Source organism: Aptenodytes patagonicus, chromosome 1 (assembly GCF_965638725.1).
Source record: "Aptenodytes patagonicus chromosome 1, bAptPat1.pri.cur, whole genome shotgun sequence".
NCBI lineage: Eukaryota > Metazoa > Chordata > Aves > Sphenisciformes > Spheniscidae > Aptenodytes > Aptenodytes patagonicus.
In genome coordinates, this window is record NC_134949.1 from 79,951,141 (window position 1) to 79,975,273 (window position 24,133).

The 24,133-nt window shown below is 37.2% G+C and overlaps 1 protein-coding gene across 1 annotated transcript in view; it reads right to left on the reverse strand.

The window, feature by feature from the left end:
• SMC1B (structural maintenance of chromosomes 1B) overlaps positions 1 to 24,133 on the reverse strand; it is a 38,340-nt gene that overhangs the window by 12,723 nt on the left and 1,484 nt on the right. The window contains exons 2-17 of the mRNA XM_076344273.1: positions 23,510 to 23,702; positions 22,861 to 22,969; positions 21,491 to 21,694; positions 20,875 to 21,113; positions 20,158 to 20,413; positions 18,579 to 18,719; positions 16,215 to 16,297; positions 15,050 to 15,257; positions 11,970 to 12,155; positions 9,423 to 9,602; positions 8,242 to 8,388; positions 7,479 to 7,616; positions 6,854 to 6,970; positions 3,585 to 3,691; positions 1,738 to 1,879; positions 113 to 258 (exon numbers count right to left, since the gene is read on the reverse strand). Coding sequence (XP_076200388.1) covers positions 113 to 258; positions 1,738 to 1,879; positions 3,585 to 3,691; positions 6,854 to 6,970; positions 7,479 to 7,616; positions 8,242 to 8,388; positions 9,423 to 9,602; positions 11,970 to 12,155; positions 15,050 to 15,257; positions 16,215 to 16,297; positions 18,579 to 18,719; positions 20,158 to 20,413; positions 20,875 to 21,113; positions 21,491 to 21,694; positions 22,861 to 22,969; positions 23,510 to 23,702 — 2,596 coding nt within the window. The remainder of the gene's footprint in view (positions 1 to 112; positions 259 to 1,737; positions 1,880 to 3,584; positions 3,692 to 6,853; positions 6,971 to 7,478; positions 7,617 to 8,241; positions 8,389 to 9,422; positions 9,603 to 11,969; positions 12,156 to 15,049; positions 15,258 to 16,214; positions 16,298 to 18,578; positions 18,720 to 20,157; positions 20,414 to 20,874; positions 21,114 to 21,490; positions 21,695 to 22,860; positions 22,970 to 23,509; positions 23,703 to 24,133) is intronic.

Below are 24,133 nucleotides of genomic sequence, written 5' to 3' on the forward strand. Positions count from 1 at the left end.
AATGAATCTTTCACAAGAAAAGAGAACAAGAGAAATTCAAACGTCTGATCACTAGAACTCTTCTAAATATTATCACATTAATCATTTTCCCAGGAGTACAATTAGTAATTACCTATTAAGAGTTAACAACGTCTTTCTGAACTCTTCAACTTCATTTTGGGTTTTTATAACCTCAGATTTATGAGCACTTAATCTATCCTTAAGATGTTGCTGCTCCTCCACAATTTCATTCACTTTTTTTAGAAGCTTCTCCTCATCCTGCATAGAAATATTTACATTTTTAACCTTTCACCAGAAATTTTGATAAGGAACCTTTGTAATACAGAAAAAAAGAGTTAAAAGCTTAAACCTGTTCCAATACATTCAAATGTGTTACAGCACAAAATCTGAAAGGCACTGGGAAACAGCCTGTCTTATACATAGGAAGATCCAGATGTTTAGTATACATAAGCACAGCCAGCTCCAGATTTGTGACTGTACCGGACTAAACTATAAAGCCCGCAAACAAGGCGGGGATCCTAGGACGCCTACGATCTGTAGGCTACTCCTTTTTCCTCAGTTAGTCCCTTAACCCTGCAAGAAGGATCCCATCTGCTCTACATCTACAACATATTTAGCAACACCTAAGGTAACCTGAAATCCTTTAAAAAGTATTGTTCATTAAAGATAAATCCTGAGGTAATCTGCAGAGAACAAAGAATCTGTGGAGGTACTCTAGAAGGGTCTTCCCCTATATAACCCATACCACTGCTAAATTGCTAGAAATTAGATGCTAGAATACAGTAAACCTAACGCTACATGCATGAAGACACAGTCCTTAAGAGACCAGTATTACGGCAATCTAATCAAGACTTACTGATGTTGCAGCATCCGAACAAAGTAGCTTCAGAATTTAATACAAATGATCCTTCTCTAGGCCAAAAATACCTGAATTTGCTCAAAGTCGTATTTCAGAAGAGTTATGCACACAGGCATGAAGTCAGACATGTTTTTGTGCATGACTAAGGGTCTGTTGTTTTTCCTCAGTATCAGAAATACACGTCTTCTAATGTTAAAATACAGAGTTCAAATGATGCATGTGGGGTTTTTTTGCCCACTTTGGGGCAGTTTTACATTTCACTTCTTTGTTCAAAGCGCTATTACACATCTTTTCTCCTTCACTTTCTAGTGCACCACAGCAGTTTATTTAACAAGCAACATTAACACAACAAAAAATTACTTATGAATAAAGAGCACTATGAAGGAAGAATCCAGACATATTACTTCAACTAAAAATCTAAATTAGTTTTCACAGAATTATTTTAAGTCTATTAGTGGCTGTGAAGTGCCTTAAAGATGCAAAGCACCAGAGTTGCTTACTATTACTCATAAGATCTTCTAAAGAATCTCAGCCGCATGCTACTAGTTTTATCTGTAGTCATATGCTGCTTTTTCATATGAACAAAAAAACAATATAATACTGTACATACAGTAATCCCAAATTTAATTTTTAGTAATCTTATTTTTAATAATTAATAAGTACCCTAATTATTCCAAGATTATTCCAAGGTTAAAATGACAATATGCAACTGCTTTTTTTTTTTTTTTTTTTACATTTACAAAGTCAACACTGAATTAAGCCCTAGAAGAATTACTCAACAGCATCAACTATGTTTATTCAAAACTGTAATTCAATGCATTCTTTCCTCTCAGTCCCAGACAGAGAGATACATGTGTATATATATAATTTACAGTTACCTTCTGTAGCCCGGTAATCTCAGCTTCATCTTTATGAATGGTCTCCCTCAACTTGCTGACTGTGTTTGTTAATTTTTGTAGATGATCACGATTATATTCCAGCTGAATGTTTAGTCTTGTCTTCTGATTTTCAAACTCCAGTCTAGTCAAAGTACAAGTATTTCAAACCAACACTTACAAAGCAGGCTAGTAACTGTGCTTTTAAGTTATTACAAGATACATTTTCACTTTGACTATTTAGATAGCATTTTTATATCTTCTACGTGAACACAAAAATTTGCATATGTTTGGATCATCGATTCCGCCACACCATATCCTGTGCATATACTGGAAGTTACAAAAATACAGTGATAATAGTTCAAAGAATACAATATACAGTATGGCCACATTCAATACAGAAAATAACACAAAGTTCAAGTATCTCAGTATGAATGATATACCTGTAAATGATGTAGATATGAGCTGGGCAAAAGCTACACTGATGCTGTGTATTTATCCAATGCCTGCACTCCCTGCTCAGCCTCTGCAAGCCTCCTAGTCAGCTGGCATGTACGTTTATCTGATTATAAGGAATCTATCTCATTTGGGAGATGGCAATTAAGAAGCATGAGACCAGAGCTTTTTAAGCCATATTCAGCCTTGGTTATCATCTCTCAACTGAGACCTGTATTTGTTTATAGGGGTACAACGGCAAAAACTTCTTCACATGCTGCTGTGAGAAAGGACTGAAGTAAAACTAAGCAGCTGTTTACAGGAAGGTCTCCTCTCAGCTGTTACTGTCTGCCTCTGAGCTTTGAGCTTCCCAAATGATTTACTACTAGTGCTGCATCTGCTCTTCAGGCAAAAGGGATGGCACAACGCCAGATACAAGCTCTTTAGACCTGGGCAAGAAGGCACCATAGCACAGGCTTACAGGACTAATGATGGCAAGTTAGGGCACAAGCAAGGCCAAAGCCGTATGTGCAGTGTAGCATAAGGCCATGGAAAAAGCTCCTCTTTTCATTGTTCTGTTACTAACTTCTTACACTTCACCAGACTTCAGTTTTTGCAAACACAAGTAAATGATCAAATCACTTCAGCCAGCGGGTGCTTTAACTGCAACTGAATGCACTGCACTACTACCTCACTGCAGCCCTAGCCAAAACCATACATTTGGACCTGTTTCTGAAAACCGGTCAGAGAGTCTCTCAGCAGCTGAAGAGATAGCTGAAAAGAAAATGGACTTCGGTGATAGCCATTGCACTAGTCACGTAGAAAAGGTGTATTTTCTATAAATAATGTCAGGAAATGCACAAACTATCATCTGCCTGAAAATGTCTGTAGTACAAGCAGACAGTTCATTTTAACATTCTCATTCTTTAAGGTATAAATTTACGGTCCTGTGACATGTGCCTGTTTGAGGGGAATACCAGCTGAGGTTGCCTATGAGAAAATTAAGATCCTGTTTTCCTTAATAGCATGTTCCTATACCAAATCACTGCATCTTACACCCAGTTCTCCTTTAAGATTTTTCATACATGAGTGAGCCTTCATGTCATCCTCAATTTATGGTAGAGCCATTTTTCAATGTGGATTTTAGAAAATTATTCTTTGCTTTATTTTTCTATACCAGTGCTACCAAAATAGTACATTTTACCTATAAAGTTCGTAGCAAACTGTCACTGACCATAACTGTCCAAATAAACCCAAACCATAGCAGTGCAACTGCTAACTGATCTTTGCAGTGATAATGTAACCTTTTACAGTCTTCTAGGTTTTTACGGTATTTCCTGTGATGGAGTTACTCATTTATCAGTGTGCCCAATCAAATACAAACCACTTTTTTACATTTCAACTACAAATACCACCTTCTCTTATCAATCTCCTCTTGTTGTCTCACATGTTCTTGTTCATACACACGAATATTTTCTATACCAATTTCTTCACAGAACTCCTGGAAAACAGCATCTTCAGCCTTTGAATAAAGAGAAATGGAGCAAAAAAATGTTTATACTATTTTGGCACTCACAGAAGTAAAACATTTAGACAATCACTTCATGCTACAGGCTGGATTTTCAAGGTACTTAAAGAAACAGCAAATTGAACTACTGAGAAGTAATCTGTACTTGTCATTTTCAAATAACACTTTCAGTACAAATGCCAGATACAAGGCATATGATCTGCAAAAGGTAACTCTTATCAAAGCTTTTATTGACAGCACCTGGTCATTCCAAAGACAATTAAAGTCATCACAGTGTAACCAAATTCTCTGGTTCTGCCTGTGGTTCCCAGTCAACTGAAGAAGAGAAAGCTGAATGGTACACGAGACACTAGTCAGATACACCAGGTTTCTTCGTGTAGCTCAGTTCTTCTTTTCAATCCTTTCAAGTGATCCATAAATATTAATTGCTATGTTCCATTTATAGCAAAGCCACAGCAAAAAAACCTGCTACAGAATCTCTCATTTCCTAATTACGCAGTATATGCTAACAAAAGCCTCAGCCAAAAACAGTCCTAAAATTTTAATGCAAAATTTAAGCAGACAAGTAGGTATGGTGCATATGGCAGGACTGAACAAAGAAATAGCAACAGCCTACAGCATTTAAAAGGAGACCCAATGGACTGAACAAAATTTTAAGAGAACTTTACAGGTCAAAACTTAGTATTGTTTATATTGTTTTGGTACGCAGGCTTGTTTAACCAGGTATCAAATACTACATCAAACCAAGTTATACTATTCAAGTAACACTATTCTTCGGAAACTGATCACCAGCCTCCATCTTTTTTTGGTTGGGGTTTTTTTGTTTTGGTGTTTTTTTTGTTTTTTTTCAGAACAAGCAAAAGAAAAGTCCCCTGGATCTGGAGTTCTTATGGCCTAAACATCAACAACTTCCTCAGTGTTTGCAGATGACACATCTGCACTCCCTCGTGCCTGTACCACAAGAAAGACAAAGAACATAGAGCAGTTTTGGCTTGTTTTACATGCAGAATTCCAGTCACACATTAATCCAAGAGAGACTGATGAGAATGGGTCAGAGGCCAGGAACTAAGTTACATTCTATACACCTCCAGTAACTCCACACAGTGGTGAGGAATCTCTCTTTCTCTAAGAATCTACCTTTACACAAGCATCTAGGTGCAGGGCTGTGAATTTTCCAGATAAAACTGCAGCACTTTTCCATAGTTTGTACCAAATTCCTTTGTTTGGCAAGAGTAGGAACACGGCAGCTTCCAGAGGTGCTTATTTCGCAGAGAGGCTAGAGTTATTGTCTGCTCTAGTAGAACACAGTATGAAACCCCTCTTGGTACCAGATTAGGTTTTACTACTATTCATTTCACTGAATGCCTTCAGTCTCTTCACAATAACCATGCTTTTGAATTTGTCAGCTGTCTGTACAAACTGTTCTGGGGACCATCTGAAGATTAGAGAACGATAAGGAAAATGAAGGATGAGATGGCAGAACAGTCTGCAGAAAAAACAGCTGGAAGACCTAACTGTTGGATCACATATCATAGAGAACTTTTCCTGTTGCTGATGAAAAGCAGAAAGAAGCAGGTTCTAATGACAAAAGCTGTTTAGTACCATAACAGATAATGAATTTGGACAGGCGGGGATAGCATGAGGTCCCTAAGCTCTGCATCAGCTACCCCTCAAAAAAGAGGGAGAGCAAAGAAGACCCAGTTATATCATAAGCTAGTCCCATCTTCCATGAATTGGACTCCAAATGAATGTAGGCATACAACAGTCGTAAAACCAGACCAAAACAAAAAACCAAAACCCCAAAACCACAACATCCAAAAAAACCCCAACAACCCCAAAACACCTCTTCCCCCCAAAAAACACCCACCCAGACAAACAAACAAAAAAACCCCCTAAAACAGTGGAATGCGGAATTTGTTGACAATCATCATGCACACCTCAACCATTCTCCTAGGGTAATCAGACCGCACAGAAAATAAAGCGCAGATATTGGCTACTTTCCAAAGAGAAAGGTATCTTCACACTATGATGCTCTTTATCTACTTTTCTAGTATATAGTGGTGTAACAGGTCATCACCTAGACATGACACCTGTAGAGTTCAGAACAAAGCACTCTAGCAGTGCTGAGAACTGTTCTCAGCTCTAGAAAACTGATACAGAGCTCTCTTCCTAATGTCATGAGCATGCCTGATCTATTCTCCCTGTGGGTTGCAGAAGTAGTAGATCTTCTCGTCTCCCCATGAAAACATATTGATAGAGCATTTCCACATAGACACTGCACGGGTCCTGCTATGACTGCAATGAGAATGATTTTCAGAAGGACAGTCACCCATGCAGAGACTGTCAACCAAGTGGGTGCACTGATTACTGAGAGACCTGCAAATCTTCTGGGTGCATATAGAGTTTAGTGTATGTACGTGCTGTCACAGATCCACATCGGCCAGGAAGGCTTAACGCCCAAAGTTACAGTCCACTCATGCAGTCACACTGCAAAATTATCTCTCCACAAAAAGGAAAGATCCTGTAACTACAGTTTCTTACTAAGAACTTGGACATTAGAGTCTGAGAAAGAATAAGCTGAGATTTATCAAATTCTATCCTGAGGCCATGAAAGACCTAGAGAGTATTTTTCTGGGATTTGATCTACAGTGAAAGTTTACTCCAAGAGCTCTAAAGCTGTGAACTTCGATGGACTGTCCCTGCTCAATGCTACAAAGAGTAAATCATATTTATGAGCAGAGCAGGAAAAGGTGGAGGAAAACCAACCCATCTTCTTCAAACTCAAAAATTTTCTCTTATGTCAAATGAAATTATAGTGTATGTATTAAGCAAAGCTTCATCTAATATCAAGAAGTAGATGGTTTTGGTTGGTTGGGTTTGTGCTTGGCACATAAAAGTCACAGCGTTTTGATTTTAAGGAAATTGATTGGCAAAGCTATGATACATATATACTAACATCCAAGTGCATTTCTGTTCAGTTACCTTGGTAAGAAAGGTAGAGAATGTGGAAAGATTGCTGGAGTAACTTATAACCCTTGTCAACAAAGTAGTTTACAAAGTTAAAAGTTGTCCAGGTTCTAGAAGTCAGCAGGAACAGAAAAAAAGTTTCTGTAGTATAACAGTATAAGCTGTCACGGCTATGACAAAAGGCATTACCTCATTAATTTTCTTCTGAAATTCTTCTATTTTTTCTTTTCTTTGTGCTATTCCTTCATTCAGCATATCATGCTGAGACTCAATATTTACCAGTTCACTTTCCAGTTTTGATTTTTCCTAGATAGAAAGGGAAAAGATGGTAATTTTTCTTAATAGGATAGTCAACTTCCTAGAAATTAAGAGACAGTTCTGTTCCAGAATAACTGTATTCTTCTGATTAAAAACATTTAAATATTTTCTTCTCAAATGTCACTTATCCACTATTATTGCCGATTTGCATGCAATGATTACAGTTTTAATGAGTAGAAAAGCAAATTACATTATAAGTATCATTTAAAGTGCATTTTGACATACGGATTTCTGGAGGTTACTAAATGATAAGACAAGCTTACCAGAAATTCAAATTTAAAACCTAAAATAGAAAAAGCCTCATGTAAATTACTTTGTAATTTTTTTTTTTTTTTTTTATATTTCATTAATTCCTCAGTCATAACTGCTGTATGTAAAACTTAAACTGAATTAAAAAAACTATGGAAGGAAGTAGTATTTACTTCACCGGTAATTATAGCTTAGGTAAAAAAATACAATTATTAAACATGGAAATTATAAACGCTTAGTACTATACCGTGTAGAGATTAGCGAGATGTTTCTTTTTAATAAGCTCTAATTCACTCTGTGAATATTTAAGTCGTGTCTGAGTTCCGTGGCATTGAGCACGCAACTGCTTCAAGTCAGCCTCCTTACGTTTTATCTTCATTAAGTCCTAGAAAAATATTACAATGGGAGAAGAGAAACAGCATTTTAAACAAAAGGTGACTTCTTTGGAAATTACTCATTTTTCAGATTCATGCACTACATAAAGCTAGCCTCACTGACATACGCCCCGTTCAAGGTAGATGCTGATTGCATTGGTCATATTCAATAGTCATTTTGCAAGATTTATTTCTCAAAAGAAAGCATATGCTTGCAAATTCCTGAATTCCTACTCTATCCCTCCTCCAAAATAACTGGTATGACAAATTGTTTTACACTGACAGGTTTTGGTCCGTGCAAATATTTTCATGTTGACAGAATGTATCATCTTTTTCAATAAAAGTCTTTCAGGTACTTTGAACCACAGATCTTTTTCCTTGAAGGAACTTGTATCAACAGTGTTGTCCTGGTTCTTTACCTCTGTGATATGCGAACCAACCCACCAGCTAAGGACAGATACCCACAGTTGATTATTATTAACTAGAAGAGGATAAACAGCTACTATGCCCTGTCTGCATCTTCTAGAAGTTTTGAAAATCATCTTTAGAAAATCATCTTCCCATAGCTGAATTAAATTACATACAACTTTTACTCCTTTATGCCTTTTGCCGTTAAGTGCTTTTTAACAGACCTACCTTTAACTCATTAATCAAGCTATCTCTTCTTTCTTTCATTTTATTCATTTCTTTATCATCCCAACATCTAGCTTTAAATCTTAAATCACTTGATCCTCCAGAAATCACTCCAGATTTCAAAAATAAAGTTCCATCAAGAGCCACTGTCTGGAAGCGCAAAAAAAAAAAAATTAAAAACAAATAAATCTGAACACAAAGCAGCCAAAATATCCCATAAACTAGCGCATCAAGATATGGTAGTTAAACAAGCGACAACTGCATTTTAGTTGGACTCCAATTTTTTTCCCCGTGTTCCAAACCTGCTAAAATGAGATACGTGAAGCCACAAAAAAGACTGTTGTTTCTTGGCACTAGTCACATTTTGGTATTATTACAACTGATCAGAAAAGGAAATGAAATTGTATGAATTTCCTTGTATTTAGGAAATAAATATGAGACATTTGTGTCTACATTGGCAACTTAGAAGGTTATGTCTGGCTCAACAGAGCAAACCAAGCAGTGTGATAATGGAGTAAAGGAAAACAGCTCGTTTGTAAATGGGAAGTGTAAATTTCAGTAAAGAACTTGGGTGTTTTTGTGACTTAACTGGATTCCAAGTAAACATGATTTCACACTCACCTTCAACTTAATGCTGTCTTAAGATTTTAGAAGGTTTACTAAGTGCATAAATGGGCTCTACAGACTGTGACAGCAACAGAAATATGGATAAGAAGAACGAACTGCAGGAAGAGACAGAGAAGCTTCCAGTCCTCAACACAGTCTACATCTACAACTAAGAGATTCTGTCAGGTATTTTAAGGAATTTTTGAAAGCATTTCTTCATAGAAAAGCTAGCAAAATAAAGTTTGTATTTTTATATCAGACAGTTTTAAGAACAGGATTATCCCTCCTTCCTCCTCCTCCACTTCATCAAGAGGAGCATACCAAGAAGCATATTTGGACACTAACTATCCTCTAATTTGCCTCCTTTTCCCAGGAAATCACTTGAACATACTACCATACAGAGGCAAATATAACCATGTGAAATATCTGAGGGGATATTTGTGTGGGAACAGACTAGACAGCATAGTACCATTCTGTGTTTATCTGCAATACTTTGTGGGATGTTTATAGAATTATTTAAATGGCATCAAATATGTAACTGTAATGAAAAACACAAGCAACAAAATTCAGCTTCTTACTTTCAACCTCACTGGTCCATCAAACGCTATTTGTTTCGCTTCTTTAACTGTTTCACAGATCAAGCCATTCCCACTCACAAACTGAATCACTTTTTTCAGTGGAGCAAATGGAGTCTGTACAACATCCACCATCATTTTAGCTCCTTTTATCTCTCTTAACTTTTCGTTGATCGGTTTAACCTGTAAAGCATAAGTGGTGTTTAGAATCCATGTTGTAATAGCAAAGCATGTCCAAACCTGAGTGGTCTGGGGACAGGACATACAAGTCAACAGAATGGGGGTCTCAGTTGCTACAAGACTAGAAACAGATCTGGTTTTCACGTTCTGTGTATACTATAGTCCTTAAATCTGTATAACCTATTTCACTGTGCATGAAATGCAAGTATACTAATGCATGTAGCATGGGCAATAGACAAGATGAGTTGAGGATCTGTGTGCAGTTGCAGGGCTACAATCTTCTTGGGATCAGGAAGACATGGTGGGATGGCTCCCACAACTGGAATGTTGCAATGGAGGAATAGAGGCTTTTTAGGAAGGACAGGCTCGGAAGACAAGGAGGTGGAGTTGCCCTATAGGTGAGAGAACAGCTGGAATGCACGGAGCTCTGGCTGGGGAAGGATGATGAGCCAACTGAGAGCTCACGGGTAAGGACTGAAGAGAGAACTGGTAAATGTAACATTGTAGTGGGTGTCTGCTACAGGCCGCCTAACCAGGAAGAACAAGTGGACGAGGCCTTCTACAGACAGCTAAAAGCAGCATCAGATTCACAGGCCCTGATCCTCATGAGGGACTTGAGCCAGCCCGGTATCTGCTACAGGGACAACACAGCAGGGCATAAGCAATCCAGGCGGTTCCTGCAAAGCATCAATGACAACTTCCTCACCCAAGTGACTAAGAAGCCAGTGAGGAGAGGTGCTCTGCTAGACCTCGTGTTCACCAACAAGGAGAGGCTTGCTGGGGATGGGAAGGTCAAAGGCAGCCCTGGCTGCAGTGAGCATAAGATAGGAGAGTTCAGGATCCTGAGAGGAGGGAGCAGGGCAAAAGGCAAGCTCACAACCCTGGCCTTCAGAAGAACAGACTTTGGCCTCTTCAAACATCTGCTCAGTAGAGTCCCATGGGATAAGGCCCTAGAGTGAAGAGGGGCCCAAGAACGTTGGTTAATATTCAAGGATCACCTCCTCCAGCCTTAAGCACAAATATCCCAATGAGCAGGAAGTCAGGCAAAAATGCCAGGAGGCCTGCATGGATAAACAAGGAGCTCCTGGCAAAACTCAAACACAGCAAGGAAGCCTACAGAGGGTGGAGGCAGGGACAAGTAACCTGGGAGGAATATAGAGGCACTGTCCAAGCATGCAGATATGGCTTTCCTAAAAAGCCAAAGCCCAACTAGAACTGAATCTAGCAAGGAATGTCAAAGAAACAGCTTCTGTAAGTACATAGGTGACAAAAGGAAGACTAGGGAAAATGTGGGCCTGCTGCTGAATGAGGCAGGGGACCTGGTGACACATATGGAAGAGACTGAGGTACTGAATTCCCTCCTCACCTCAGTCTTTACTAGCAAGACTGGCCTCCAGGAATCCCGGGTTCCAGAGACCAGGGGGAAAGCCTGGAACAAGAAAGACATACCCTTGATGGAAGGGCATCAGGTCAGAGAATGCTTAAGCGAACTGGACATACATAAATGCATGGGCCGTGATGTGATGAAGGAGCTAGCTGATGTCATTGCAATGCCACTCTCAATGATCTTTGAATGATCATGGCAACTGAACGAGGTGCCTAAGGACTGGAGAAAAACAAGTGTCACTCCTGTGTTCAAAAAGGGGCAAGAAAGAGGAACCAAGGAACTACAAGACAGTCAGCCTCACCTTGCTCCCTGGGAAGGTGATGGAGCAATTAATCCTAGAAATCATTTCCAGGCACATGAACAACAAGAAAATCTTGAAGGAGTAGTCAGCATGGATTCACTAAGTTGGTCATGCTTGACCAACCTGATAGCCTTCTACAATGAAATGACTGGCCTGGTAGACGAGGGGAGAGCAGTGGATATTGTCTACCTAGACTTCAGTAAGTCTTTCAACACTGTCTCCTAAGATCCTCATAGACAAGCTGATGAAATATGGGCTGGATGAACAGACAGTGACGTGGACTGAAAACTTGGTGAACAGACAGGCCCACAGGGTGGTGACTGGTGGCACAAAGTCCATTTGGAGGCCAGTAACTAACCATGTCAATATTGGGACCAATCCTGTTTAACATCTTCATTAATTATCTGGATGATGGGGTACAATGTATCCTCAGCAAGTTTGCTGATGACAAAAAACTAGGAGGAATGGCTGATATGCCAGATGGTCATGCTGCCATCCAGAGGGACCTCAGCAGGCTGGAGAAATGGGCCAACAGGAACCTCATGAAGTTCACTTCATAAGTGCTTTGCCTTAACACTTAAGTGTGTTAAGCTTAACATTCTAGTTAAGCTTAAATGAGCCAGTATCAAGATTTACAAGTGTATTGACTTGCTCGTGACAGGAAAAAGAAAAATGTACTTACATCAAGGTAATCCAAAGCAAGAAAAGTTTCAGGTTCAGCTCGTTCTTGTTTTAGGAACCGAATGCAATCTCTTGCTGTTTTTTCAGTGGCAACGACAATAGCAGTCATGTATTTGCTGAATACCTTGGTAACAGCAAGCTGGTATTTTTTATGAATAGGATGACACAGGTCGAGCAGTCTTCCAAACTGAAGATAAAAATATAGAGAAATGTTAATATGTTACTTTAGATATCAAATAATATTTCTGCATACAAGATACTAAAGTAGTAAGAGGAAAATGTGTTACGTATCTACCAGCTGCACTCTCTTACATGGCTGTACATCAGAAAAAAAATAGAAATTGTAGCAGTCATCAATCCAAATTGCAAAGTATGCCTTCAAAATCTGAAGGGATTTAATTTTTTCTCTGAGGTTACAGTTACATCTCAATGTTTTACTCAGAATCTCTACCATACACTTCTAGAAGTACGACAGAGTGACAATAGCAAAAAGTTAGCTAAGCATCTTTTTTGGAGAGAAAGAGAGTATCTAACACAGAGTAAGATCTTTGAATGACAGTAAGGTCTTAAATAAAACTGTTAACTGGACAATCATAGCAAGAGAGGCACTAGTCCAGTTTCAACCCAGAAAAGAATTATCTGCTTACTTTAGTAGCATGAAAAGAAAAAAAACCTGCTTTTCTTGTACTGCACAGTCCAAATAATCAAGCCTGTTTTTTGCTTGTTATTGAAATAACACCTCCATAGATAAAACTAATTAGTTCTTTGCTGTACATGTTCCCTAAAGATCTTTTGTTCCATTTCTGTAATTATAGGTACAGTTGAGCTTTCCCTGCATGATTAAAGCTACTAATGCACATTCTGAACATTATAACCTGTGAATTCATGCAAGAACAATTTTTCTGCTTGTTGACATATAGCTACTGGTCTCCTCTTGCATGTCTACAGTTTTATCCTTACCAAGTTTAAACAAATGAGAACAGGAAGATAACTACCAAGAATTGTATGCAATAGGTCATCCACAGTATTATCTCATGAATTATATAATTGAGATAACTTCCAGTAGATCAGATCACGGCCTACTATGATCTACTTTCCTACCCTTCTCTTGACAAATGTTTTCCCTTTTCTGAAAAACAGTAGAAGCAAGGATAACATCCAACACCACAAAGGTCTTTATTTAGTTTCCTGGTTTTCTCACACAGTGTCATCTACTTGCATGTTTCTATCTGCAGCTCAGACACGTGATGTTTCAAACATGCAAAACCATACAGAGGATCTGTATACTTTCAGACACAGGCATTTAAGTCCTGATGGAATGCCAAATTTCTGTGAAAACGGATATTGACGGCCCAAATGAATCTGTAACAATAGCAATCTTGCCAATTAAAACTACCAATGTAGGAATGCCTTTTTGAAAATTAAACTATAAAAACTGTAGTCAGCTGCAAAATTCACTTTGTTGATCAGACAAATCCATGAAAATGCACAGATCACTCATACAGAGGGAATCTCACTGCTGCATGGCTGTTCCAGTACCTGGAATGTTCACCAACCGTTACAAGACGTTTTACAGAAGAACAGGAGCTTTAAAATGGATGTAAGTACTAAACATTTAGAAGCAGTATGCCATTTTTTGCCTATGAAATCCAGAAGATTGACACCAAGATTTCTTCCAGTTTGGCCTGAGTACTTAGTGGACTACCAGATGACAAAATGTGTCATGACCCTTCCATCCTGAGACTTTAATTTGGATTGTGTTTAGTAAACTGGAATTAGTGCACCGGAGCATAAGGAGCAGCACAGAAGTAACTCTGTTTGCCTCATATGCTGGTGTTGGGAAAACTATTGCAGGAACAAGGGTAACTGAAGCAGATATCATTAAAACTTTCTGTAATGGGATAGTTTATGTAACCAATTCAACTTATCTAGTTTTTATTTGTTAGAAGTCATCACATCTGCAAGTAATCTTAAATTTACAGCTCCTGAAGGAAAATGACAGATAACATCCTGAACACCAGCTCTCTCCTAAGCCGGCACGCTATCACCAGCCTGATCCAGTCCTTTTCAAATAGGGATACAATGCAAAGAGCGAGCAAAGAGAGATATACCAATCATTTTTTTGAATTTTTGTAACACTTTGTTAACATGGATGAAAAGTTTCTGAAGAATGGCTGAAAAGCAAATTTCTTAATCTCTTGAGAAAACAACAGCATCAGACACTTACCAGATTCTGAGGAGGTTTTGCAAAAGACCAAGATGCAAAGAACAACTGAAAACATTTTGATTTTTTATGTTCTTACGGCAGCACTAGGAAGCAGAGATATGTCACCTTCTAAACATTAAATAAAAAAAGATTCCCAGCTTGTACATCTCAACTGACTATTTATATCAAAAAGGATTGATTATATTGAGACATACTCAGAAGCCAACTATTCAATTGATTAGATTTATTAAAAAGTTCTTATCTGGAATGGTTTCCAATGTTGGAGTAATTTTTAAGCATCAGTAAAGAGGTGTAAATATGCCTCATAAAACAATCAATATCTGCTGACAATTCAGAATCAATACACAAAACAGTTAATAGCATTATTGAAGAGAAATTTAAGTAAAATATGGTAACCGATAAGCAAAGACAGACCATTTGGTACCATAAAAATCTCATGCACCTAAGCAAAATTGTCCTTTGGAAGAAGTATTCTTTCTGAAATAAATGGTCTCACAGCTAAACTTCCCATTCATTTGTTCAAAATAAGTAAGTCAAAAATATGTTTGAGGACAGAAGAAAACAAAACCAAACAGAAAAAAAAAAATCAAACACCAGAAAAATCACACAAGAAATCAGAATTATTCTTTGATGCAAGCAGTAATCTGTTTAGTTCTGGAAACCGTGAAAAATAATAACAGTACATGCTACTATTCTTTCAGAAATACTATTTCACCAAGTATACTCAAGCAAGCATGAACTTTAAAATAATACTCGAGACAGTCCAATTTAATCCAGCTACTTACTCAATCTAAGGCAGAACTCTTTAAAACTTAAATCTAAAATAAGGCATTTAAATGAGGCCCTTCAATTACCACAGAATCCGGATATAGTCTTTTGAGACTTTCCAGGATCTCTGCTCTCATTTGCTGACGCCTTCCTTCATGGTAATCAATTTTGGCATTCTGCAGTTCACCAACTATTTTGTTCAACTCTTCATTCACTTCAGCCATTCGTATTGTTGAATTTTCAATTTCCTTAGTTAGCGCTTCCTCTTGCTGTTTTTTCTCGGCTAACGACTCACTTTGAATGGAAGTAAAAAAAGGAAAGCTATTTACTATTTCATTTATACAAGCTTTGAGCTTGTAAAATTACAGTCATTCTGTGGTCATAGACCATACAAGTTGCATTCTATAGCATAAGCTATTTTTAAGGTTTCAAAATTGAGTTCAAGGGAGAGTTTTTGCCTGTGTAACTTGCAACCATACTGTTTTATCCTCCATCAATAAAAGGTCTGCTATTGCAAAACTAAGAAGGACTGAGAATTCTCATGCAAAATTATGACTCACTTTACACACCAAAGTCACTAAGGCTCTACCACGCTCTACTAAAACTACATAATTAAAATAATTTTGCATCACAGCAGTCACAATGGGTCTGCTGCTCCCTGTCCATGGCAGAACTTTGTTCAGTACAGACAACTTTAAGCCAAAGCACACATTACAGATACATAGGAAAAGGTAGGTTGGGGAAAAAGGCTCTGAAGATCACCTACTTGGACGTCCTGCACAAAACACAGGCTAATGTCAAAGTTAGTTCAGCTTGCTCAATGAAGGGCTTATATACCTTATTTCACAAAGAGTAAATATCAGGTGGAAGACAAGACTGAGGAAGCAAAAACAGAGCTGTGCTCCTAATACACAGTGTAAATATTAATGCTTTCTAGAGCAGCACAACTACAGAACTGCCCTGTTCTCTCACTCAGAATTTGTACACTAATAGACCCGTTCCCTACCTGTAGTGACATAATTTGCACACCTACAAGAAATTAGAAGCAATTATAAAACTGGCTTCAAACAAGATATGGATAAGTCATCATACTTCCTACTTATTTTGACAGCTAAAGTAACTGAAATATTAATTAGAATTCTTACTAAAATTTGAAAGAAAAGAATTAGAAAGAATTAGAAACCTGCTATGTTAATTTGAAAATATGTAATATACAAGAAATCCAATTAGCTTTTAATTTTTTAAACATACGTGCATATCTTGGCATATTCTTCTAACTTCTCTATTCGTTTTTTATGCTCTTCTATCTGTTCCACAGTCCGTTTTATGTTTTCCTATGCAATCACAAATAGAACGTGTTAAAAACAAACCAGAGGAAAACAAGAGTTTTATAGCAAGATATTAAGCTCTTAATTCAGAACAAGTACTGAGACAGATCTTTTCTTCCTTGTTGGTATTTCATGCTGAAGTAATAGCACCTCTTTTTCAACAGCAGATGCCAAACTGCACCATGAATAATAAAATTATTTTCCTTTATCAAGGCCATTACTGTATTTTTCATGTTTGGCTACAGTTCAGAGAAAGCCTCTTTAGCACAAAGAATCATGACACCATCACATAAAACAACTGTAAACATAGTGCTAGTAAATTATAGGCGTTAAAACAAAAAAGGTGCTTTTCTTGGCCCGAGATTAATAGAAGCTTTTTCCTAAGAAGGACACATGAAGAAGTTGACATAGAGGTTCCAACCTGACATAAAAGCATTGTACTAAAAACCAAGCCAACAGTGAAACAAGTATTTTTAATTACTCCAACTGAATAAAAATACATTAACTAAAGCAAATTAAAGAAAAAAAATAGTTACCTACACATTTTATTAAGCCTTAATTTAACTTCTGAAATCCTTCTGACCTTTTGAATAGCTCTAGGGATGGAGAGTCCACCACCTCTTTGTGCACCCGCTTCAACATTTGACTATCCTTGAGATGAAATAGTTTACCTCATAGCAATTTGGAATTTCCAGCGTTCCAAGTTGTGCCTGTTGTCTCCCATCCTATCACTGTTCACCTCTAGAAAGAGTGTGGCTCTCTCTTATTCATACCCTCCCATCAGGTAACTGCAGACAGCAACAAGGTCTCCCTTTCACCTCTTCTTCTCCAGGCTGAACAGATCCAGTTCTCTCAGCCCCTCCTCATAAGCCAGGTGCTCCAGCCCCAGCCAGCTTGGTGGCTCTCTGCTGGACTCACTGCAGGATGCCAGTATCTTTCTTGTACAGGGGAGCCCAGAACTGGACAGAGCATGCTAGATGTGGTCACATACATGCTGAATTGTGAGGAGTGATCACCAAATGTCAGTAGTACAGATAAGTAATGCCAACTCTGAATGGTCAGACATGCATTTTATGAACTCCCAAGTATCCCTTATTTCCTTCTCAACAGTACAATGGGACTTGCAGAGTTTTAGAAGCACAAGCAATAGAATTTATTTCACTTCTAGATACTAACTAGGTTTTCCTGGTAACTAGTACTTCAAAAAGAAAAAGTAGTATTGTATAAAGAGCAAATGGATGTACAAGTATTAACTTAGATATCATGGCAAGGATGACTTTACATCCTCATACATATACAGAAATAGATTTTTCCATACAAGCAAGTTTATATGTACAAGAATGAGGTGTCAGGAACTCTAGAACTGGTAAAGTCTTATCTGATGGATTTTTAAGTTTTCCAAACATAAGAAGTCTCCTCCAAACTTGACTCCATAACTAAATGGTGAAGAAATGCATGTTGCCTCTCTAACTTCTTAGTAGGTGACAAAACTGCAAGGTTAGCATAGTTGGGGGGGGGGGGGGGGGGGAGGGGAAGGGGGAAGGGCAAAAAACCAAAACACCTAATAAGGCAGGGTTTCCAGCAAAAGACAGCTGAGCTTCTGTCCTTTCTACTTCTATCAGAAGCATCATGCAAAGTTGAACAATGAGTTGGGAAATAATTTTTCTAAAAGAACATCAGTCATGGTGACCAAGTCATAGTGAAAAATGGAGGTTTTTTGTTGTTACATGTTTGGATATGCAATGATAAAAGAAATCAGAAACAAAATGACAGCAACGATCTGTGTTCACACCATACACCCTGCCTCTGAAGGGCAATAGAGGAGTAGATACCAAGGAGATTTTTCCAACTACAACACACATACACACAACTGACCTTAAAAACACCCCCGCAAAAAGGTAGCTGTGATCAAAATAAACCTCTAAAGGGTGCGAGTATCATATAGATATACAACAGTGGTAGGACATCTCAGAAAGAAAATCTACACTTGCAAAAACAGGAACTGATTACAGTTAAGCATACGTTCTGAGTAACTGTAAAATATTAGAGCCAAAGCTTTCAAAACCAAATCCTCAGTGTGGGCCCATGCAACCATTCTCTGAAAAAATTTAGAAGCCATTTTGCTAAACCTGTTGCAATATGAAAACTGAACTAACACTTGCAATGTATCTCCTTTGCTGAGGATTTACGTCAAAGAATTTAACACTTTATATAGACATTTATACCAGAAGGAGGGGTAGAGAAACATTTTCCTCCTTAAAATGTAATTCTAGCTTGATGCAAATACCTCAACTTCTTTTTTCTTCCTCCGATTAAGTTTCAGCCTTTCTTGATCTGCTTTTTCCTCCCAACGAAGTTTTTTTAGCTGCTGGGCTAGTGTAGCTACTTTCTTTCTTGCTATTTCCTTTAGCTCTTTATAGCGCTCCAACTGGAGAAATAACAAAAAAAATTCACTCCACAGTGGGAAGACTCATGTTGTTACAGCCTCAATTAGTAATTGCCTACTTTATCATAATTAAGATTATGAAAACAGCCCAACTCTCCAGAAGACCCTTCTAGCTACTAACTGCATTATAAGAAGTTATATTTTATTATTAGAGAAAGATTCAACCCAAAGCTTACACTTAATAGTTCTTGCCTGCGGTCTTGTTTTGGACTGCTAATGACTTATTTTTCAGGAAAGTTTATAAAGTTTACAGTACTTCAGTCAATCTTAAGGTTAACACTGATTTTTGCACAGCCCAAAATTAGTGCAAGTTTTGGTATTTATAATTACAGCATTCTCACGTTATCAAATAATTTTTTTAAGGTAAACACAAACATTTTAAATAATCCTTCAGAGTTATGACTAACTGACCAAATACCTCTGAAGTGCAGAGTAGGAAGATTCTCAAACTAAAAAAAAAATCCTGCAGGCTCTCCATTAATTGTTCAGAAACTATTATGAGGAAGAGACAGTGGAGGAAAGAAGCTAGCACCTATTTTTAAAAGCGTTTCTGGCCATATGGTTGCAAAGACAGCTTCTTCAAATGTGAACATACTATAAAGTGATGCAGTCCTTTCCTTCTAAAATAAAATAGCTCATAAGTGAGCTACCTTACATTTAGATTCTGACCCACAGAGGATGGTATGTATACTACCAAGTCATGTTTACATTTTTGTTGTCTTCTTGTTTTCCTAATTGAAGACATATTTCTGTACTTCAGCTGACAAGCCATTTCTCAAAAATTACCCTCTCACCCCGAGACCCTACTAGATGGTTTCTATCCTACCCTCCTACAATGTACCATGTGGACTTCCATGAAGAAGGGGGAAAAAAAAAACAAACCAGAGAGAACAACCTAACCATGGATAATTACATGTGGCTATAATCCTAATCCACAGATGACAGTCCCTGTGTACAACCCTTCTGAAGTTTCCATCAAGCTCTTCTCAACTTCTCGTTCACTGAAAATTCACTGCTTCCTCTAATAAGGTATCTTCTCACATTGCTTAGAAGATGTACTTCACACCCTAGGAAAGATGCTTACCATTTCCAATCTCAGAATGGTGAATTTCTAAATCTCTATGCAACTTAGATTTACCTCCTAGAAGTGTTCTGCATTTGGAACTTCTGTGAGATCTGACTTCCCCCCAACCCCCTCGCAGAAAGGAGACAGCCCACTCCCTCAAGAGGCTGCATCATCGTTTCTCTTCATCCGATGAGACAGTCTCTAAATGAAAGTTACAATTTTCTTTTTGTCTGAGCTCAACAGCAAAAAGACGATTAGAAATTACAGCTTCTTGATGAAACAATGGTTTCTCTGTCATCAGTGGGGATTTTTGGACTTCACTAGTAAACAGTACTTTTTGGCCTCCCAATTCACCTGACTTTCTCCCAGCTCAATATCTGCTGCTCTCTGCAACATCTCTTCAGCTTTCTTCTCAAACGCTCTCCACGCCTTCTCAGTATCATTCAATTCTATCTCTAGTTCTTTTATGTTCTGCTTTTCCTTATCACAGGACTTCTCCTTGTCCCTTAGAGATTTTTTAGACATTTCTACTTTCTTGATTTGGTAGGAAGTGTTTTCCTTTGCTTTTATATAGAGGGGTCTCTGCTGAATCAGTGATGCCTCCAGAGCCCTAAAAAAACAAAAACAAAAAACAAACCCAAAACAACCAACCCACCCACCATAAAACACATCCAAAACAACAAAACCACACCAAAAAAAAGGAAGAACCCCCTCCCAACCACACATGCAAACAAATAATCAGTTGTCAACGGCAAGGTTACATACCCACAGGTGATTTTTTTTTTTTTTAAATATCAACTGAAAATAGAAATTTAAGAAGTGAAGTGTAACCTTCTAAAAAATTTAATAGCTAACAAGTATTTATATAATGAAATTATTGACAACCTTGGCATGGTGGTGGAGGTGAAATCAATGTCTAGATACTACTTTACTAAACTGCTACAAACGGACTTCCATAGTGTTGGTATATCACCCAACTGCTTTAACAGGACATACAAGCCTGCCAAGCAATTCCCAGAGCAGACTATGCTTTAAACTCAACTATCAGAGAATCTGATTGGAAAAACCTACTTCATTTCTCTTTCCATGTGCTGTTGGTCTCTGTTTAGTACACCAAGCACCTTTTTCTTGGCTCTAAACGCATCTTCTGCTGTGGAAAGAGATTCTTTCTTGATACGAGCCTCCATATTCTTTTCATCCAAACTTTTTTTCTGAAAGTCAATGTTTTTTTCATTGTGATAAAGCCGGAAAAGCTGCAGCTGTATCCTTTCTTCATCCAGTTCCTTGAGAAGCATCTGGTAATGCTCTGCCTACCAACATTAAAATTTTATTTATGGTTTATAAAAAGGATTTTTAATCATTAGCAGTCTAATTTGAAGTCCAAAGTGATGTAAGATGATGTACCAGTAGCTGTAATTCCCGTAATGTGCACTAATCATAAAACTCAAACATGTAAGTCAACAGTTAAATTAATTATACTGGCAAACCTACACTTTCATTTATTTAGATTTTATTGTATTTATTGCTCTACCCTTTTAAGTTATACTAAATTATTATATATTATACCATACTGAAAAAAATAGTAGATGAAAAACAAGTTGGTTTTTTTAAGAAAACCTGTATTAAGTTCATTAAAAATGCCAAGTCTGAGATCTTAACATGCAAAAAAGGACTAACTGTGAGTTACCTCCTCTTTCTCTATCTTTGCTTGTTTGCGTTCTGCTGCAACACTTTTTTTCTTGTTGTAATTAAACTGCGCATCCTCTTCTGCTTGCTTCATTTTTTTCTTTTTTCGTTCATAGTCTTCAGCATATTCCCATGAATTACTGATTTGTTCAAAAAGTTGAGTTCTCTCCTTCGGCTTCTTCATTGCAATTGATTCTACTGTTCCCTAAAACAAAATTAAAAAAAAAAAAGAAAATGCAGCACTGTAGATCATTATGTTGTCTAATGAATTTCTTTAAGAGCATATAGCACAGATTTATCTCTGGATATATTTATGGTTAACAGAATTGGATGGAAAAGCTTTTAGATTCAAACCCAAGGAAAAGTTTAGTACCAGAAGGAATACCACTTAGCCACCTCACCTAATTAAATGACATCACTAAAAGGTTTAGAATGTCAGATACAGTCTATGAAAAACACCTTCAAACTGAATCAACCTGCACAAATCAGTGAGCAGTATGAGAATGACAAAATTAAATCTTCTTAGTCTCTTTAAAGGAGCTGAAGCTCATTTTCAATGAAAAATTAACTAACACCCCCCCCCCAGTATTTCAAAAGCAAAACCAGCTGAAATCAATGCACTAGAAGATTACGTAACTCCCGAAGCCAATGGGCACACAGTTTTTGCCCATGTGTTACCTGCTCAAATCTTCACTGATCTGAAGGAGTTACTATTTTCAGTAAAGTGTAGGAAATAAGTTTTGTGATTTTTATTCTATTTGTATAGTGGGCAAATGCCCTCATCATAGAAACTATTATCACAGTAAGAATCCATATATAGGATTTCTATAAAAGGGGAAAATCAGTTCTTCCTTGGGAATTTTCCTCAGCAACTGTAAAGACAACAATCTTGTGAAATATATTCATCATAAGTATATGGCATTTCTGACCTATATCATTAAATACCTGTGAACTAATAACCCAGTAGGATTTTCAATCCCTCAATCTTAACAAAAAATTCTATAAATGCTGATGCATCTTGACTAATAGGAGTGTTTTAAGACAAAATTATCTTTTCCTCTTTATAACACTTCTAGAATTTAATACACCAAACATTTATAAATAGAGACCCACATTTTCTTATATACTCTGAATAACACAAATACTCAATTTCTTCCAGATTAGCTTCTTTCTTACTCGTGCACTCATGTACACAAAAACCCCACTATTTCCATTTTGCAGACTTGTAATTCTTGGCCGAGGTCAGGAAAAAATGTATTGGCTTGAAATTAGCTAAGTGTGCCCTCTTTTCTGTCAAATAGGCAACTGTGTACTCCTATGGAATAATCTCAGCAGCTTTTATTTTCTTTACAAAGTACCTTAAATGCTCACCTGAAAAATAAGACAATTCCTAGCTTTGACAAGTATTCCTACTTTTTCAAGCTCAGATATGTAAGCAGATCGGCTGACAGATTTATCATTGAAAAGAAATTCAGAACAACTATCTAAAGGAGGAAAGAAAAAAAAATTACTATAAAATGGCTACAACACAAAATCCATAGGAAAAGAACTAAACTAGTGGAACAATTTAACTGAGCAATTTCCTCAAAGAAGAAAATAGATTCCAATTACTCCCTTAGTCACTTCAATAATTTCATTTTTCTGTATAAAATTCTAGTTGCATACTTCCAAAAGGTACTGACAGATACTTAAGTGCTTTCGACTGCAGCAAGGTGTCAGACCCCATTTTCTAGAGCCTACACCATCTGTATACTCCAAGTGAATATAGATCAAAGTACGGAGCAAAGAACATATATTAATCACTTAATTTTTTAACTTTGCCTCTGTATGTTTTTTCAATTATAACACTTGGCTATCGAAATGCTACAGAAAGACTGTAAGAAGTATTGCAATACTCATGGGCTTAATCCACCCAAATACGAAAGAATATTCAGCACCTGAAATTCAAAATTGAATATTCTTGGTCTCCATTTTTTTTATACATCAGACAACACAAAGTACGTGCAGCAGAATCTACTACCTACCACGGATAACTCTTGAAAATGTTTTTTCTTCCCCATCTTCTTCACAATATACTATCTTCACACTAGCTGTAGAAGAAACTGGTTTTCCAACATGTGCTCCATGAATAAGTTCTCGAATACTTTTAACTCGTAAATTAGAAATCTTTTCACACATCACAAAACTAACAGCATCCATTATGTTAGATTTTCCTTAAAAAAAAATTTTAAAAAATTGCTTTGACATGGCAGAAGTGAAAGGAGGCATTTGATTAACAATTAACTAAAAAACATATACATAAATGCAAGAATCTATTAATTCTATTTCTAATTCTGTATTTCATTGAGGAAAAAATATCACACATAATAAAGAAATATATTTCTAAGATGTAACACACTGGCAGCAGATTATAAGCCTATCTGTAATAAAAATCATCACAAAACTGATTTGTTATTTGTTCAGCCTTGTTGCACAAATTTTTCTTACACAGGCATCTCTAGAGTTCATTACTTAAACTGAGTGAGCAACATCATAATCCTTACTTGGTAGTTTCCTTTATTTAATGCAGTCAGTAAGGTTTGCTGCATAAGCACTCTATCACAAAACTAGGAACTCTTCCACTACAACTCCAGTGTTCTAAAAA